This window comes from Balaenoptera acutorostrata, chromosome 2, assembly GCF_949987535.1.
Source record: "Balaenoptera acutorostrata chromosome 2, mBalAcu1.1, whole genome shotgun sequence".
In the NCBI taxonomy this organism is placed as follows: Eukaryota; Metazoa; Chordata; class Mammalia; order Artiodactyla; family Balaenopteridae; genus Balaenoptera; species Balaenoptera acutorostrata.
Genome location: NC_080065.1, coordinates 170953074 through 170973614, shown reverse-complemented (window position 1 = coordinate 170973614; position 20541 = coordinate 170953074). Strand labels below are relative to the sequence as shown.

General features: G+C 43.1%; 1 protein-coding gene across 1 annotated transcript; it reads left to right on the top strand.

Annotated features, from left to right (window-relative positions):
- The first annotated feature begins 3138 nt into the window (after window positions 1-3138).
- LOC103008227 (interferon-gamma-inducible GTPase 10-like) lies at window positions 3139-19723 on the top strand. Its single transcript, XM_007173496.3, has 2 exons — window positions 3139-3326; window positions 18116-19723. Exon 2 carries the CDS (start codon window positions 18136-18138, stop codon window positions 19378-19380), a length of 1245 nt encoding a protein of 414 aa, XP_007173558.1. The 5' UTR covers window positions 3139-3326; window positions 18116-18135; the 3' UTR covers window positions 19381-19723.
- The last annotated feature ends 818 nt before the right edge of the window (window positions 19724-20541 follow it).

Below are 20541 nucleotides of genomic sequence, written 5' to 3'. Positions count from 1 at the left end.
CTAGGCTACCCATTTTCTGCCTGTCCTCCTTCCCTTTACTCCTGTTCCCTGCTTTGCTTACCTGCATCCCCAGTCCTAGCCTGGTCTCTGATGGAGGCCTGGCACTCAGCTTCTTTGTCCACACTCTAACCTGCTCAGTGTCTGGTGGTGAAAGTCTTAACATGCAAGCATCACATGGGTTGAGGCTCTACCAGAGGTGGAGGAACATGAGAGGAGGTGGTACAACCAAAAGAGGCTGCTTCCTGGACCTTGTGAATTCCTTTGAGCCCAGTTCCAAACCATTTCAGGCATCTAATAGACAGATTAGCCTGAAAGGAGAGCCCAAACCTAGGAAAGGTTTCCAAAGGGTGGCCCTAAAGTGCAGTCAGCAACCTTTGTATGTCTCTTGTAGACTCTGCCCAGATTCTACTTTGGTTCCTACTCTGTGTGGGGACAAAGCATCTTTGCAGAGGCTCACAGACCTATGACAGAGCCAGTTAGGAGTTTCTCCTGCAGAGGCTGCAGCTGTCCAGGTGCCCAAGGAACAATTCCACTTGGTAGGTGACCAGTAGTCACCATGACAGGTCTGTGTCACCTGTGGTCCTGAAGAAGATTCATGTGATCACAGGGCACTTAGGAGAAGAAGGTCAGACTGTGGACTGTGAGATGTGTATTCAGGGCATCAGGTCCCAGCCTGTGGACAGTTCAGAGCAAAGATGGAGAAGGCATGAACTTGGTTTTCTTATTTTACTTATTTCTTATTTTACTACTGAGGTCTTTAATTAGCTGTTTGGCTGTGTTTACCTGCATGCACAGCTCATTGTCAAGTTCATTTGTGAGTTTTCATCTTTGCCTTGCAGTTCTTTCTACCTGGAATGCCAGTCTCTCTTGTCCCCACAATGATTTCTCAGTCTTTCTTCTATCATAGCATTGATTGTCTCTATATGTCAGACAGAGTATTTCTCTGATGTACCCAAATTATGGAAGGAGGGAAAGATTCATGACTGACTGCAGAGAAAAGAATATATGCAACATCAATTTGGAAAGAGCTGAGATATTTTTCTGTTCAGAATCCTCTAGTTACTTACTTAATATAATGATTACCTACACACTGAACAACTATCCCAAGAAACAGAACATCTTCACTAACTATACCCATCTATGTGGTCCTATTTACTCCATGCTCTGTCACCAGCCCTTGGATAACAACTTCATGAAGTATGTATTTACGATTCCTTTCTTTCATTTGTTGTTTTATCACTGACATATTCATGCCTTAACAATATTTTGTTGTGTTCTCCTGAAACTTTATTTAAACGGCTTTATACTGGTTCTTAATTTAAAAACTTGGCATTATGCTACTAATATTTATTTATCTATTATATCTATGACCCATTCTTTACAATGCTGTAGAGCTCAATTTATTTATCCCTTCTCTGTCATTGGCTATCCTCTCCTTTTTCACAGTTATGAAGACTGCTGTTAGGAACACACTTCTACATATCTTCTGGACATTTGTGCATAGTGACTCTTAGGTATCCTCTTAGGAGTGGAAATGCTTGTTCCCAAGGTGCATGAAAGTACAGTTTTATAAAATTAAGCCATATCAGTTTTTCAAAGTGATTGTATTTTTAAAATTTTCATTATTTTTTATTGATCAAAGTGATTGTGTTGATTTACACTCCCAGCAGCAATGTTTCAGAGATCCAATTGATCCACATTCTCACCAATACTTGATGTTTTCCAACTTTTAATTTTTCCAATTGAATTGATGCACAATGTCATCTCATTATGCCCAGATTTTCATTTTCCTTGTTACTAAGGAGGTGCTAAACCTTCTGGTGCTTACTGGCCAGACGTGTTTTTACTTTTGTTTTTCCTGAGAAAAGTCTATTTATGTCTTTTGCCCACTTCCACACTAGATTGTTTCCCATCTCCTTAATGATTTGTAAAATCTAAAAACTACCTTGTTTCCATTGACCCTTAGTTGACAACATTTGTGCAAATATATTCTCCAGGTTTTTGAAGATTTTTTTTTTTACTGTCAATAAGCATTTCTTTTCATGAACAGAATCTTTTCATTTTAATGTAGTCAAAGTCACCCTGTTTGTTAATCTTTTCTATCCAGTTATCATCTGGGTATCTTGTTGAAGAAAATTTTCTGAACCCTAAGATCAGCTATAGTTTCTTCCAGAGTTTTCCATTTGAAATTTAGGCCTTTCCTCCTCTAGAGTTGATTATCAAAAGTGATATAGGTAGGGAATCAGTAATGTTTTTCCATATGGATAATTAGTTTGTCCAACTCCATTTACTAAACAGTGCCTTCATACCCACATATGACGTACTTCTTCCATTCAACACAATTCGGTAAATCCTGAGTTTAATACAGTGTTCTGTGCTGTGTTCTGTGGGTCAGTTCATTCATCTCTGTGCCAGCACCCAAGTACAGCATTAAAGTATACTTTATTTTTACAGTGTATAAAATATACATGAAAAATGCCATATATGTTACTGCAAACCCTCCCATTTCTTCTTCTTCTAAAGAAAATTTGGTATTTTCTCCTTAATCTTCCATGTAAATTTAGGAATCCAGGCTCCTCCCTCCTCTCTGTGCCCAGCTCCTTGCGGTTTTGCCTTGTGTCCCCAGAGCCCCTTCTGGTAATTTGATTCTCTCATCAGCTGTGATCCCATGACCCGCCAGAGTGATCCAGGCCCTGGGTTGACAAAGTGGCAGTCAGGTATAGGGCTCCTAACGACGAAAGAACAAAAAGACAGAGAAAAGTTAGAGAAATGCTTCTCCCTCATTCACTGGAAGCTTTGAAAAGTTTCTCACAGCCTTCCTTCTTCCCTGTTGTCTGTGCTCCCCTGGGTGTCTTGGCTAGGTGACCTCCCAGGGGTCCTAAGAGACCTGCCTTTCCTGGCCTTTAGTACCTCTCTGCCCTCTCCTTACTCACTGATCCTCTGGAAGTCACACTCTTGTATTTTCTTTACTGGAAAATGTGGTGCTGTAGAGAAAGACATAAACATGATTTCTCTGGTTTCATTTTCATTTCTGGAAATGTTAGTTTCAACTATCAATCTTTTCTTCCTAAGGGAGGGGCTCAAGTCAGAGGCTATTGTACTTCCTACTGCCTCCCATCCTGGGCCTCATTTCCCAGGCAGGACCGAAGTTTGCCAGTCCTTGCTCTCTACTGTGTCTGCCTTTATCTGGGCGAGGACAGTTCTCCGGATTGTTCCTGTGCTGGGGGCTGCAGGGAGCACTTCACCAGACTCTGCATTTTCTACTGTTTTAGTGGAAACATTCGGGTTGGAGCTCTGACCAGAAATGTCTTTTCTCTCTTGAACTGGTGAGTGAGCAAGCTTTTTGCACTTGCAGGGATGGGATGCTTGTTTTGTGTTTGGAGGCCTGAGGGGCAGGGCTGGCTGGTGGAGAGCTGTGGTTTGGTGCAGAAAGCCTGGTCATCCTTCTCAGGTGGTTAAGACAGTGAGGGAGGGCTGAGAACTGCCCAGGGCTAGGGCAATAGTGGTGAGAATGGGAGGAGTGACTGGATTCTGGATAAATTTGGTCAGGTTGCAGGATTGGGGGTGTGAAGTGTGAGAGAAAGAAGATTATGCGGACAGCCCCATGTGCAAATGAGGGGTGGCATTGACATTATCTGGCAGGGAGAAGTCTATGGGAGGAGAGGGATGGGGGCTTGAGATAGGTTTGGCCTTGTTCAGTTACTAAAGATCATCCTAGACATACCAACAGGAGATGTTGTATAAACAAGAGGATATTTAGGTCCGAGGTCAGGGCAGATGCCTGGGGTAGAGATATAAATTTGGGAGTTGCCAGCATGTAGATGGTACTGGACAACATGGGACAGGTTAAGATAACCTAAAGGGTGCATGTATGTGGAGCAGGGTCAGGACTGAGCCTGTTGTAGGGGAGGAAATAATTTTCCTCTACCCTTGTAGATTCTTATGTCTGGTTTCAGAATTAAAATGACATGAGGCAGATTAATAGAAGAAAAAAAAGCAAATTTAACTTTGTATGTACAGGGGTTCCATAATATGAGGCACACCTGCGTTCAGGCAATTGAGGCTTATATGCTATTCAGATTTCAGGAGAAGGGGTAGGAGGCCGGGAACTCAAAGAGGGAAGTCAATTTACAGGAAGATGGAAAAATAAATGTTTGGTAAACAAATGTTTGCCATGCCATGCAGAAACAATGGGAAACAGAGAGGACTTTGATCAAACAGGCCTTGCTAAGTTTCCCCAAGTCTACCACACTAGCTCATAGTCTTTGTAGAAATCTCTGGTGATAGCTCTTCTTCCTGAAATAGGCCCTTTATCTAAGTTCTTTTAGGCAGTTAAGGGGAAGGTAAAAGCTCTTTCTGAGTCTTTGGTTTCTTAAAAATAATCATCCTAAAATAATCCTATGCCAAAGAGATACATTTTGGGACAGCAAATTTTGCTCCCCTATGCTATGGGCACCCCAATTTCAGATCACACTGTGTGGGGGGAAGGTGCACACAAAGCAAGGAGTGGTCGGCCACACCCACTTCCTGTTTTAGTTTAACAAAATGGTGTTGGGGAGGAGAAATTCTTCCTCTACCCTTCTAGGTTTTTGTGGCTGGTCTAAGAATTAAATTGACATGAGACAGATTAACAGGAGAAAAAACAAATTTAATTACTATACCTATGAAAGAGGGCTCCAGAAGAATATGGGGCACAGAGGCAGACAATCAAGGCTATGTATTCATTCTGAGCAAAGGAGTTGGGGCTAAGGGTGTAGGACTTCAAAGGTGAGGAAGATAAGGCACAGGGTAATGGGAAGAGGAAATGTTTGGTAAACAAGTATTTGCCTTGCCATGTAGAGACAATGGGACACAGAGAGGAATGGGAACAAATAGGCCTTGGTAAATTTCCCAGTCTACATGTCTAGCTCATATTTTTTTAGTTACCTCCGGTGACAGATCCCTTCTTGGAACAAACCCCCCATCTAAAGGCTTTTAAGCAGTTAAGGGGAAGGTAAAAAGGAAAACTTCCTGAGTCTTCTGTTTCTTAAAAATAACCAACCTAAAATAATCCTCATACTAGAGAAGCATTTCGTGGTGGCAATTTTATCCCCTACACTGGTCATTCATCTGACTTTTCTTTCACCTTTGAAACAAAATGTCTTCTCATTGCTCTGGTACCCTTCATTTTTATGACTTAAAAGTCACATTTCAAATACATTCAAAATACCCTCTCTCCACGCTGAGGTCGCTGATGCTACGTGTAACAGAACATCAGAATGGGACTCATTCTTTCTTTCTCCCTATTGGCTGATACATGGCAATAATTGCTGCTCCATTTCAAGGTAAACCACCACATAGATATTTCAAATCAGGTGGCCACAAACTAGTTAGACCACTGTCAAAGCTCTCACCTGTATAGCAGGTACAAAAGGGTTGGGGTGAGGGAATTTGTGAAGGGATATTTTGAGGGAGATGTTAGGGTACGGGATCCCCAGGGCAAAGATGGAGAGTGTTGCCTGCCCCTTACCTCAAACTCAGAATGAGGGTTTTAGCAGGAGCTTAGGGAGAGCGGCTAGAGGACAGGGAATTGGGTTTGTCACAAGCCTGTGATATCTAAATGTGAAAGTCAGGTTAGCAAGTCAGGTTAGCAAGATGTGGCAGGCAAGCCCAAGAATGAATTGGGGTGAAGGGGGTGATGTGTGGCCCATACGTCTGATCTGGGCCGCACGCAGGAGAAGACTGGTGTGGGGTCACCTCAGGGCATTTCTCTGGAGTGTGGAGCTGAGGAGAGACGTGTGCAATGTGCATGCAAACCTAGGAGTCATCAGTGAGTATGTGGTCTTGTATCGTTGGGGCTGGAGGAGATGTGGGGGAACTGAGTAGATGGAACAAGGAGGTTCCCTAAGGCTGCACATCTCACCTCTCTTTGGGGTTCCCAAGGGGAGACAGTGTTTGTAAAGGGCTTCACCCCTGGATTGGGTAGTTTCACTTCTAGGGAAGTGGCAGGAGTGCCCGTTTTCAAATTATCTTGCCTTTTGTGACTCTAAAGCCCACCTTAAAAATCTCTCTCCTCTTTCCCTTAGTTCATTTCTCTTCCCATCACAGACTACTGCAGTCTTTTCAATTTAATATGTGTCAGGATATTCATCTTGAACATATTTATTAATGCATATTAATGTATATATATATATCCATGGAAGCTATATAGTAGTGCTTTATGTTTATCCCTTTAATTGTCCACAAAAAGTATTGAGCTTAAAGTCTGTTTTATAATAAAAATACCTATTTGGTCTTTGTCCACAATTCCTGGAATGAGCTCCAAAAACATTGAAATTTCCTCAGTGATAAGAATGTCTTTTGTAAGATAATGAGATTATTGGGGGCAGGGAGCCTACAGAGCATCAGGATGGGGGCTGGTGGCCAGAAAGATCAAGCCAGAATTAAAGGGTTGGCAGTTTCAGTTCCTTCCTACCCTTCCTCCCTCCAAACTCCAGGGAGGGGAGGAGGGCTGGAGACTGAGTTCAATCATCAGTGGTCAATGACTTATTCAACGGTGCCTATGTAACAAAACATTAAAACCCCTAAGAAGGTCAGTTTCTTACTTCCTAAACTCAATATCATTTGGGGCATCTCTCTATGTTGATGTGCATAGGTCTACTTTATATTTTCTGACACAGCAGTCAGTCAAATGTATATTCCATTATTTATTAATTATAAAAAGGACACAGTATTACATAGGGTACAGACAATGCTGTTGTAAAAGAGGGACTCAAACACGGACACAGAGCACCAGGGAAGGCTTTCCCTCCCTCTGAGGGCAGTGCAGAGGTTAGCAGACTGCACAGCCGGGTGCTGGTTTCATCTTGGTCTAGTAGAGCTCAGGCCTTTCCCATCTTCACAATCCACCATCTCCATGCCCTTGTCCCCATCTGTGTGCTTGTCTCTAGGGGAAAAATCTAGTCTTCTCTGATTATCACATCAAGCTTGGCCCACATTTCACTTGGTTCTCTCACTCCTCTGTCTCTCTCCTGGAAAGCAATCTCTATGAAATCAATGATTTCCATTCCTGAAGCTCCAGGGCTGGGGCACTGCCTGGCACAGAGCAGACACTCAGTAAGAATTTGATTAGAGAATAAAGGAAAGAATAAAGAATGATTGTGCTTAGAAAATAAAGGGAGGATTTGCTTCTAGAATAAAGAAATAAAGGAAGGAATTATTTGACAGTTCACATGCTGTTTTCATTCCCCCTGTGATTGCTTTGGGCTTATTGAGACCCCTTTTGTAAGCAAGTGATAGTTTCTGAAGATATGAACTCAATATTACTGGTACTATATTTTCACAAGTCCTAAAGCCTTCACATCAGAGGGGAGGCTAGGCCAGGTTGTAGGCAGTGGAGTAAGATGGGGTACAATTATGCTTAAGCACAGTTACTCTCTGCTTAAACAACTAAATTGAGGCCACACAGAATCTTAAGTTAATACCTGTGGTTTGCGGTCAGTTTGAATGTTAGCCATGGATACAGGACTTTTCAGTAAGCTCGGAGCCATTCACAGCACTAATGTCACCTTTGCCACCACTCAAGAGCTAAGCATCCATTCAATTTCTCTTGAAATAGTAGGAATGGTCACCATCTTAGAGTTTGGTTATAAAATAGCATAAGGATACATCAATTTAAAGTAAATTTTACAACAAGCAGACAGAAAGTGACATGCGGAGAAATCCCTAATTTCACAGGACTGTTCCATGATTGCTCTTATGTGAAGGTTTGGGCAATTGTCCACTCTTTCCCAACTGCTCCTAATGCTGGCTTTACATTCTCCCTCAGCCACCAGTCTTATGAATGAGCCCAGGAGTAAAAGGTGCATTTTACATAGGAACCAAGTATACTCAACACACATGCACAGACACAGGCACATACCTGAAAAAGAGATTTTACCACAGAATTTGCCATCTCTTCACTTTATTCAATTCCAGTGGGTAACTTAAAAAAAAAAAAAAACACAACTCTTGTTATAACCCACAAAATAGATTTCACAACTTCAGACAAGCAGAATGAAAACCACTCATTAGCGGATTTCCCATGCTGGTTTCTATATAGCTCCCAACATGCCCAATTATCCCAAGTCCCAACCAAAGGGACCCATGGAGAAGTGTGGCCCACCTTGCACCAGATGTGGAATCCAAGGCATCAAGGACTTCTGTGAGCCCAGAATCCAATGTACCTCAAGCCCCAAGTTTGTCCCCCATTTGGTCATTATCATGAAAGGCTGACAGAAAACCAACATGCTCGTTTATTGCAGGAAAATATGATAAGCCTCAACATCATCAAAGGGCCTGGTACTGAACAGGACACATCTGGGAAGATGGTGTTTGAAAAGCTCCCACCTCACTAACATCATCTATAAAGGGAAGAGTTGGTGCCCTGCAATAGAGATAGTTTCTCCAATGCTAATACACAATTAAACTGAGGGGGACTGAAAAGTCCCATTAGACATCTCATCCTTGAAAGCCCACCTAAGGTCCCTATTCCATGCGAGGTCCACCCTGGGGAACTAGTGGACTCACAATTCCAGATGCCCCAGGAATGACCAGTGGCTCCTTCTCCAGTTTAGACACTGAGAGTGTATGAGTGGCATATCCTTCCCTCCTTCTACACATGTGGTCTCCATCAGAAGACCCCGAATGCCAGGAACATGGAGGTGAGAGGCACACTGCCTCCACACTGGAGGGCTGGATGGGTTTGGAGCAGCAGAGTGTTTGTGTGCTGATGGGGTCCCTGAAGAATGTCATAGAGGGGTCCTGCTATGAAAACTCACTGAAATGAGTAAGCCAGGTGTCAAGTTCTCCTGTCCTGGTGTGGGCTCCACCTTTCATGTCCTTACAGTAGCTCAGTTATCAAACACGTTCCATCTTAGGAGCCCTCTCACCTACACATTCCATGGAAGCAGAGGGTGACGGTGATCAGATAGATGTCAGTGGCCCTCCTGGCATGTCACCCCTCCCTGGGGAACAGTCCTCTCCTCAAACAGAGGCAATTCCTTCTGGGACCATCCAAGCTCAGATTGCTCCAGAAGGAAGAAATGGAATTGTGGAGGGTTGGGGTTGCCCTAGGGAGAGCTGAGGGGAAGGAGGGAAGAGGAGCTGGGAAGGACAGTTGGTTGTCCTGCAGTTTTCTCCTTCAGCGACCCCTTGGGGACACTGGAGCTCTCAGCTGGGTTATTTCTAGATCTGAATGCTGGCAGGGTCCCAGCTCCAGGGGGACTCAGGCAGCGGAAGTTTCAGTTCTATTCCTGGAAATGACTCTAGTTGTCCAGGAAAGGGAGCGCCAGTTTCCTTTCTGCATTCCATAGTGGAGGGGGCACTGGCCTGAGCCAGACTCTAAGGCATCAGTGTCAAGTCAGTGCACAGAGGCCAAGCACAGTGTTGGGGAGTCCTGGGTCCAGCCCTGCTGCTTCCCTCCAGAGCCATGTCCTCGGATGTTGGTCCTCAGCTCAGTCCTATGTCCACATTCAGCTTCACTGTCACCCAAACCCTGCCCCTTCCTGAGGCTCAAGACACTGTCTGCAGAGATGCTCTCTGGTGTTGCCCAGCTCACTCAGCACTTGAGTTCACTTGTTACCACCAGCTTTGCTTGGAGTGCATATTCTCCATCCATCACGGACCTCCCTGCCAACTCCAAGCTCTGACCCCTACCTGCTGTCAATGCACCTGCTGGGCGCCTGAGACCCAGCAATGCTCACCACTGGCCAGGTGACCCTGGGCATCTGCCTAACATCCTAGTGATTGTCATGTGCTCGCTCTCAGATCAGAAGGAAAAGATCAGAAGGGATCAGAAGGAAAAGCTCCCCAAGTCTTCTGTGGTCAGGAGAAAGGCCCCAGACAGAGGACTATGTGAGTGTAACAGAGTTAGAAAGTTTTCAAGGCTTACAGTGCTTCCAAGGTTTGGGCAGAGATTGCAAACGTCAGTAATAGGATAGGAAATTCTTATGCATCTAAGAGATTGTGAATTCAATTTAGCCACCATTGATTCCTTCCCTGGGTCAGAGAAAGACAGTTGACAGGTTGAGGAAAGGGGAAGGCAAAGATCACTTTAGTGAACTTGTTGCAAGGGGTGTGGCCAACAGTGAGGGCTGGATGTTCTTTTCTGGGTAAGATGATATCAGGAGGTAAGAGGCTGGGGCTACCCACCTTGCCCAACTCTAAGGAGGAGGTAGCAGGCCTGCAGGTCTGGGCTGTGCCTGTCCCTGAGATCCCAGTGGGGATGTCAGTGTGAGCCACCCATGGCCCCACCTACGTGAGGGACAGTCACCGCACCAGGGGCTTCAGCAGGATTGCACCTGTCCCACCTGAGTGTGTCTTTCCTACCCTTTATTGTTCCCATCCTTGTAATAGGGTCCGTAGGAGGAAGAAAGAGGGAGAAGCTGACTCTTTTCCTGTCCCTGCTGCAGCTATCTCACGTGGTGGAGGGACTGAGCCAGGGCAGGGGAGATTTCAACGCTGTAAGAGTCTGCAGATTGTTTATGAGACCAATTGGACTTTTGCTTACCTGCGTGGGACCAAGAGACAGTATATTTCCTGAGACATTCCTCCCCTCCTGCAACCAGGAAATGTGTGCTTTGCCTCTGTGCATTTCAGAGACCTTATTGATGTCCAGGAATAACTTCCCTGTCCTGAAGGTGTGATGCCCTAAGGAGACCGAGATATTAGAGGCCTAGTCTTGTCAGTCACCCACAGAACAGGGCTGAATTGCAACTGAAAAGCTCAGTAAATATTTGCAAGGTGACGGAAGGACTACACCCATTTTCAACTTTAGCAACACTTTTATAGTTAAGCCACTTGCAGAGGATTTTTCTGGAGGAACTCAGCCTGAACCCTGCTGGCCCACACCCCAGCCTGAGGGCTTTAGGCAAGGCATTTAAGGCCTGTCCTCCTTCCCTTTTCTCCTGTTCCCTGCTTTGCTTTGCTAGTATTCCCAGGCCTAGTCTGGTCTCAGATACAGGCCTGACACAGCCTCTTGTTCAGCTCTCCAGCCTGCCCAGTTCCTGGTGGTGAAGTGAGGACCATGCAAACATCACACGGGTTGAGGGCCTTCCAAAAGATGGAGAAACATGAGAGGAGGTGGCTCAACCAAAAGAGAGTCTGAATTTGGCTGCCTGCCTGGACCTTGTGAATTCCTTTGAGCCCAGGTTCAAACGATTTCAGGCATCTAATAGACAGATTAGCCTGAAAGCAGAACCCAAGCCTAGAAAAGGTTTTCAAAGTGTGGCCCTAAAGTGCAATCAGCAAACTTGATATGTCTCTTGTGGACTCTGCCCAGATCCTACTTTGGGTTCCTACTCTGTGCGGGGAGAAGGCACCTTGCCAGAGACTCACAGACCTCTGATGGGGCCTGTTAGGAGTTTCTCCTGCAAAGGCAGAAGCCATGCTTGAGTCCAAGGAACAATTCCATTTGGTAGGTGCACAGTAGTGACCATGACATGCTGTGTCACCTCTTGTCCTGAGGAAGGTTCATGTGATCTCAGCGGACTTAGGGCTAGAAAATCTGACTATGGACCATGAGGTGTACATTGAGGGACATCACTGAACAATGGCCACTCCAGGCCAAAGACTATGAAATGGGGCACCAGACTCAGAGTGACCCTCACAGTGAGGACCAGCCCAGCCCTGGGGAACTCTGAGTGGTGTTTTTAATTAATACTGAGGTCTTTTATTTATTTTATTTTATTTATTTTTTGGCTACATCGGGTCTTAGTTGTGGCACGTGGTATCTTTGCTGAGGCATGCGAGATCTTTAACTGTGGTGCACAGTCTCTTCATTGTGGTGCGCGAACTTCTCTCTAGTTGTGGCGCACAAGTTTTCTCTTTTCTATTTGTGGCGCACAGGTTCCAGGGTGCGGGGGCTCTGTAGTTGTGGCATGGGGGTTCCAGAGCACATGGGCTCTGTAGTTTGTGGCATGCAGGCTCTCTAGTTGAGGTGTGCGAGCTCAGTAGTTGTGGCACGCAGGCTTAGTTGCCCCACGGCATGTGGTATCTTAGTTCCCAGACCAGGGATTGAACCTGTGTCCCCTGCATTGGAAGGTGGATTCTTTACTATTGGACCACCAGGGAAGTCCCAAAACTGAAGTTTTTAATTGGGTGTCTATATGTGTTCATATGCATCTACAGCTAGCTGTCAAATTCATTTGTGATCTTTCATCTTTGCCTTGCAGTTCTTTCTGCCTGGAATGACAGTCTCTCTTGTCCCCACCTCCTCCCTCAGTGATTTCTCTGTCTTTCTTCCATGATAGCATTGATTGTCTCTATGTGTCAGACAGAGTATTTCTCTGATGTCCCCAAACTATGGAAGTAGGGAGAGAGTCATGACTGACTACAGAGAAAAGAATATATGCAGCACCAATTTGAAAGAACTGAGATATTTTTCTTTTTAAAATCCTTTGTTTACTTATATAATATGATGATCACCTACACACTGAACAACCATCCCAAGAAACAGAACATCTTCAATAACTATACTTACCTGTGTGTTCCTATTTACTCCATACTCTGTCACCAGCCCTTGTTTAGCAACTTCATGAAGTATGTATTTACGATTCCTTTCTGTCATTTGTTGTGTTATCACTTACATATGCATGCCTAAACAATATTTTGTTGTGTTTTCTTGAAGATTTATTTAAAGAGTATCCTTTTTTCCTACTATTTTTTCTACCATTTCTACTAAATTCTATTTATTTTAAACTCAGTGTTGTGTTACTAAGATTTATTTACCTATGTATAACAATGGTTCAGTGTTTTAGAGCTCAATTTATTTATCCATTCTCTGTCAATGGCTATCCTCTCCTTTCTCACAATAATGAAGACTGCTGTTAGAAACACATTTTACATGTCCCCTGTACATTTTTGCACAGTGACTCCTAGGTACCATGTTAGGAGTGGAAATGCTGGGCCCTAAGGTGCATGAATGTACAATTTAATAAAATTAATCAATTTTTTTTCATAGTGATTGTATTGATTTTACATTCCCAGCAGCTATATTTCAGAGATTCTACTGATTCACATTCTCCCTAGTACTCGATATCGTCCAACTTAAAAATTTTTTCCAATTGAATTGATGTACAATGTCATCTCACTGTGCACAGTTTTGCATTTGCCTCATTACTAAGGAGGATGCTAAACTTTCTGTGTGCTTATTGGCCACACCTGTTTTTGTTTTTTGTTTTTTTGTTGTTGTTTTTTTTTCCTGAGAAAGATCTGTTCATTCCCCCCCCCATGCCCTGCACTTCCATACTGGATTGTTTTGCTTCTTAGTGATCTCTAGCATTTTAAAAATACCTTCTTAGTATTGATTTTTAGTTTACGACATTTGTGCCAATATCTTCTCCACACGTCTGGAGAATTTTTTACTGCCCTGAAGCATTTCTTTTCATGAACAGAAACTTTTCATTTTAATGTACTCTAAGGCACCCCATTTGTCAATCTTATTTATACAGTTATCTTCTGGGTATCTTGTTTAAAATTTTTTTCTGTACCCTAAGATCTGCTATATTTTCTAATATAGTTTTCTATTTGAAGTTTAGATCTTTACTCTTCCTCTAGAATTGATTATCAAAAGTGATATAGGGGGCTTCCCTGGTGGCGCAGTGGTTGAGAGTCTGCCTGCTAATGCAGGGGACACGGGTTCGAGCCCTGGTCTGGGAAGATCCCACATGCCGCGGAGCAGCTGGGCCCGTGAGCCACAACTACTGAGCCTGCGCGTCTGGAGCCTGTGCCCCGCAACGGGAGGGGCCGCGATAGTGAAAGGCCCGCGCACCGCGATGAAGAGCGGTCCCCGCACCGCGATGAAGAGTGGTCCCCACTTGCCGCAACTAGAGAAAGCCCTCGCACGAACCGAAGACCCAGCACAGCCAAAAATAAAAAAAATAAATAAAAAAAAAAAAAAAAAAAAAAAAGTGATATAGGTAGGGAATCAGTAACATTCTCCAAATGGAAAACCAGTTTTTCCAGCTCCATTTACTTGATAGTGCCTTCTTTACTCACTGACATTCCATGTACTGAGTTGGCCAAAAAATGCCTTCGGTTTTTAAGTAAAAATAAAAGACACATTTTTCATTTTCACCAAGAACTTTATTGAACAACATAGTCACCCTTTTGTTCCACTACCTTCTGCCATTTTTCAGACAACTTCATAATTCCATCTGCCCAAAAGTTTGTCATCTTTTTGAACAAAGAACTGCTCCAGGTGTCTTTTACAGTCTTCCAGGGAATTGAAATTTTTTCCATTAAAAGAATTTTGCAAAGACCTAAATAATGGAAACCTGAAGGTGTACTGTCTGGTGAATATGGCAGATGAATCAGAACTCCCCAGCTGAGCTGTAACAGTTTTTGCCTGGTCATCAAAGAAACATGCGGTCTTGCATTATCCTGATGGAAGAGTACGCGTTTTCTGTTGACTAATTCTGGACGCTTTCGTCGAGTGCTGCTTTCAGTTGGTCTAACTGGGAGCAGTACTTGTTGGAATTAATCGTTTGGTTTTCCAAAAGGAGCTCATAATAGAGGACTCCATTCCAATCTCACCATATACACAACATCACCTTCTTTGGATGAAGACCAGCCTTTGGTGCGGTTGGTGGAGGTTCATTTCACTTGCCCCACGATCTCTTCCATTCCACATTATTGTACAGTACTTTTACTGTACACTTTTCATCGCCCATCACAATTTACTTTTAAAAAGGTATGCTTAAGTAGAGAATTAGATGTGGAAATATGGTCAAGAAGGTTTATTTTAGCATAAGTTATGTAAGGATCCTACACATCAAAGCGCTTAACATAACCAAGCTGGTGCAAATGATTTTCAGCACTTGATTTGGATATTTTGAGTATGTCGGCTATCTCCCGCAGGCATAACATTGGTTGTTCTCACTTAATGTCTCTATTTGATCACTATCAACTTCAACTGGTCTATCCAACTGTGGAGCATTGTCCAGCGAGAAATCTCCAGCACGAAACTTCGCAAACCACTTTTGACATGTTCAATCAGTCACAGCACCTTCTCCATACACTGTACAAATCTTTTTTTTTTTTTTGCATTTCAGTTTCATTTTTACCCTTCTTGAAATAATAAAGAATAATATGCCAAAAATGTTGCTTTTTTCTTCCATCTTCAATATTAAAATGGCTACACAAAACTTCATCAATTTTGATGTCATTTTTAAAATGCATGCTGATATGACAGCTGTCACATACACTCTAGCAAAATTTTTTCAAATGAAGTTAAAGACAACTAAGTGCTACTAGAGCCATTTTATGGAAAAAACCGAACGAACTTTTTGGCCAACCCATATGTCTCCCTTTCAACATAATTCCACACATGCCTGAGTCCAAGACAGGGATTGGTATTGTGTTCTGTGGGTCAGTTGGTTTATCCCTATGCCAGCACCCAAGTACAGCATTAAATATACTTTGTTTATTTTTATAATGTATAAAATATACATGAAAATATACCATACAGGGTATGGCAGGTCCTCCCATTTCCTCCTTGAAATGTGGGTTCTCAAATATCAATCAGATCTTCCAGAGGGAGAGGCTCAGGTTAGAAGGTATTGTACTTCCTGACGCCTCCCCCTTCTGGACCTCATTACCCAGGCAGCAGAGGCTTGTTAACCTTTGTTCTCTACAGTGAGCACAGGAGCACACTGTGTCTGCATTTCCTGGTGAGAACAGTTCTGAGGAGTGTCCCTGCACAGTCTCAGCATTTTCTGCTGTTTTAGTGGAAACATTTGGATCTGATCTCTGTCATAGGAAGTCTGTTTTCTCTCTGGAAAACATGCTCTATACCTGCAGTGGCCAAGGCCAGCTTTGTGCTTGGAGGGCTGAGGACAGGGCTGGCTGGTGGAGAGCTGGAATTCCATCCAGCAGTTCATGCCAACCTCTTTGAAGAATAGACAACCCCTGTGTCTGAAGATGCCTTTCCTTTCTTTCTTTCTTTCTTTCTTTCTTTCTTTCTTTCTTTCTTTCTTTCCTTCTTTCTTTCTTTCTTTGAGAAAGTTGTAAGAAAATTTGGGGCAACAGAAGGTTTACTGGTTTCTCCAGTAGTAAACTATGTACTGTTTAATGCACACTCAGGGTTTTCTGATTCTAGCCTTTCATTACCATAAAGATATTTAAATCTCTTTGAGTTTTGGTAATTAATAGCAATGCAAAATAATTAGTTTCTTTGCCATTTCCCTACTCTGTGCAGGCTATAACCAAATACCACAGACTGGGTGCCTTATGAAGAAAAATCTGTTTCTCATACTTCTGGAGGATGAAAGACCAAGATCAAGGCACATGTAGATTAGGTGTCTGATGAGAACACACTTCCTAGATGAATGTCTTTTCTGTTAAAGCTCACATGTCAGAAGGGTTAAGCTAGCTCTTTGGGGTCTCTTTTATGAGGGCACTAATCCATTCATGATGGCTCTGCCCGCATGACCTAGGCACATTCGAAGTGTCCACTTACTAATAAAATCACTTTGAGCATTACATTTTATCTATGAATTTATGGGGACACATTTAGTCCATAGCCCATATAAAAATACAATCTGTCTGTTGAGGTTCAATAGTCTTCCCACTCTCTTCTTAGAAGACAGCACTCTTGTTTCACTTTGACATTCATTTCAATATTCCTGAGCTATAAACGTGTCTCTTCTTTGGTATTCTCCTTTCAACTAGCATTAACATCTGCTTACTTCCTTCATTAGTGATCAGTTAAATAAAATCCTTAACATGTATTCATTTAATATTTTTTGAGAGTCATGATTTCACTTTTTTAAAAAAATTGTCTTTGCACAATATGTAGAATGGGGGTGGAGGGCATTCAGCACACCCCTACTGGACAGAGCCCACTGGTAATACGTGAAACAATCTTATGGTATAAATATTCTTTAAATCACAGTTTCTTGGTATGACTTTCCTCACTCATAGTGAATGAGAGGAGGTCCCATCAGTATCATATTAATAATTTCTTTAAATTGCCTTGGTTTAATCAGGTGCCCATGTTTCAAAACTGTGCTGAATTGGATAGGGAAAATTAGAGCTCTTATTTACTTCCTCTGCAACTTCCTGTCACATGTTTTAAATTCCACCCAAAGTGGTCCATAAAGTGAGGTAAATAGACATTAAGCTGCCATGGGGTAACTATTACCACAATGACTATGTTCTTGGTTGTCCGCCTTATGGAACATACATCCTGGCGTACAGGCCACCTGGTGGGCTTGTCTCTGTCTCCTGCCTCTCCCACAACGTAAGTCCTGTCCTGATTTGCTGCAGGGTATTGGAAGTGAGGGTCTTTCTGGAAGTCATCTGTGCTCACTAACATGTTGGCCTAAGTGATTCTTCCTGCAGAATGGAAAGGTGCTGGGCTCTGTATTCACGTTTCAGGAAAATACAGACAGTCTATATTAGTTTCCCATTGCTCTGTAACAAATTACCACAAACTTAGTGGCTTAAGACAATATACGTTCATTCTTTTATAGTTTTGGAGGTGAGCAGTCAAAATGAATCTTAAGGGGCTACAATTAAAGTGTCAGTAGGACTGGTTCCTTCTGGAGGCTCCAGGAGGTAATTCATTTTCTTGTCTTTTCCAGGCTCGAGACGCTGCCTGGCATTCCTTCGCTCATTGCCCTCCCTCCATCTTCACTACAACCTTTGTTCCTATTATCCCATCTTCTTTTCTGCATTTGGCCATGCCTCACTCTTATAGGGATGCCTGTGATTATATTTAACCCATGTGGACAAACCAAGATAATCTTTCCATCTGAAGATCATTAACTTAATCACATCTGCAAAGTGCTTTTCACTATGTAAGGTAACACATTCACAGGTTCTGGGGTTCAGGATGTGGACATCTTAGGGGCCATTATTCTGTCTCTACATTGTCCTGTCTCCTGGGACATATAAACCATCAGCTTAGAAAACAGGTAGTCTTTTCTGTAGCAATGGAAACAAAAGTCATCAGGAAAAATAAATTAACTGTAGTAACATGAGTAAGTGTGAGAGATGGGACTGATCTGTTGAGACCACTGTGTTTCCTCAGCTGAACCTGCCTGTTCTGCTGCTTCATTCACCTTACCTCCTTATTCTCTTTCTTTTTCCACAGATCATCCAGAGTTAACTGGCATGGATTGGTTCACCTCATATTTCCTGTCAGGAAAGAATTTTGAGCAATTGGCCCAAAAATTTGTCCCTCACTACTCTGCATTGATCAGCAAGGCAGGGGGGATCCTCTCTCAGGAAAGCGTTGAACGTATTCGAAGAGTCTTTCAGGAGGGGACTTTAAAAGAGGTGGTTGAAGAGATTCAGGAAGCACTTCAGAAGTCTGAGAATGCTCCTTTGGATGTGGCTGTGATTGGGCAATCTGGTTCTGGGAAGTCCAGTTTCATCAATGCCCTGCTAGGTCTTGGTCATGAAGAGGAGGGGTCTGCTCATGTTGGAGTTGTGCCAACCACCATGAAGAAAACCCCCTATCAACATCCAAAATATCCCAGTGTGACCTTCTGGGACCTGCCTGGAACTGGGACTCCCAATTCCCTTCCAGATTCTTATCTAGAAATTGTGGGAGATGATGACTATGACTTTTTCATCATTATTTCTTCCTCACGGTTCAGCTCAAATGATGCTCTCCTGGCCCAGAAAATCAAGGAGAAGGGGAAGAATTTCTACTTTGCCAGAACAATGGTGGATGTTGAATTACATAGTGAAGAGAAAAGCAAACCCATAACCTTCAAAAAGGAGAGAGTCCTTCAGCAGATCCGAGATGACTACCTGGCTATTCTCAGCAACATCGGAGTATCTAATCCGTGTGTCTTCCTGGTCTCCAACTTTCACCCAGATAAGTTTGATTTCCCAAGACTGCAGGAGACACTGCTGCAGGATCTCCCTGCTCATAAGCGCTACACCTTTGTGCTCCAGTTGTCCAATTTGTCTGATGCTTTCATTGAGGTGAAGAGAGTTATCCTCAAAGAGAAGATCTGGCTGAATGCCCTGAAATCAGCCGCTTTGGCCATCATCCCTTTCATGGCCTTCTTCAGTGGCTTTGATTTGCCTAAACAGGAGAAGTGCTTGAACCTTTATCGAAGCTATTTTGGTTTGGATGAGCAGTCAGTCAAAGAGATTGCCCAGAAGCTGGGCACATCTGTGCAAGAGATCAAGAGCTCCACAAAGTCCTTGGATTTCTGGTTATTTGTGAAGAATGACAGTATAGCAGCAAAGGCCATGAAATGTGCTGAATCCTTTTGCTCAGTGAACGGAGGACTCCGATCTTCTATCTTTCAATTTTTGAAAGTATATTTTCTACGTTTGAAATTCATCAATACTGTGGCTGATGATGTTAAAATGCTGTTGCATAAGACTTTAGAGAGCTGAAGTCTAAGAGAATGAGGCAGAGATGGGTATAGAGTTGCCTAACTGAATAACAAAAGGGCCTCAGGTCTTGTGTTCTCTGGGTGGGAGCAGGATCCTCTTCTACCCACCACCAAGGCCAACACTACCCTAAAGTAAAAAGATTGTCTCACTGTTGGAAAAAGACCATTGCTCCACATTGATGCTACACTGCTAAGTAAAGGGGATTTGACCATAACCTCTTTTCTGTACTCTCTAAGCTATTTTGCTCTAATCATGACAGAAATGCACCATATAACTTTCATTAATCTCCTGGTGTTATAAGGTATTTTTCATTTGCAAGTTTTACTCTGATAATAAAAATTTGGTAATAATTAAGATAACTGTTATCTATTGGCTTTTTATGAATTATTATCCCCAGTCATCATTTCAATACCATCCTCACCAAAATAAGGGAAAATACACAACTATGGGAATATGACCAAGTGAATAGTTGATGATGTGTATGGGGAACCGCAGCAGGTAGAAGAAGAGAGGATTAGAGAAATGGTTTAGAATGTAATATTTCTAGATACTGTTAGAGATTAAAGGGAGGGAAACCAAGTCAGCGTTTATCTCTAGGACTTTTTCAACACTGGATAGATTAAGAGACCAGCGAACAGGGCACGATGAGGGACAGGAGATTTGAGAGAGTGAAGTTGAATTAAGAAGGAAAGAAAAGATTAACTGAACTGGGATAAATGAGAGAATAGAGTGTTTTTTTCTCTCACCCCAAATTTTACATCAAACTTCTGAAACAGAAGCACACAGCGACAGTACCTGTCTTGAGTCTTGGGGATTCTCACTCCTGCTGTAACTGTAATTGTATATGCGACTTTCTTCTCTTCTTCTCTATATCACTGGTATAGGGTGGATGCTCTACGGTCTAAGAGATGTACATGGCTGAGGCCTTGCCTTAGATCCCCACACTCTGAAGGCTCTCTCAGTGGGTGGAGGGCACTGAGATGTGAAGTAGGACATGAGGGGTCCACAATCACCCTACTCCTCCCTGTTCCCCCACTGCTCAGCAGGGGACTCCTGTAGGGCAGAAGCAGTCAGTGGGGGATGAAGCAGATCACTATGTGTGCTGCCTCATATTCAACAGATATGTGAAATGATAAAAGGGTAGGAGCTCTTGACTTTCTG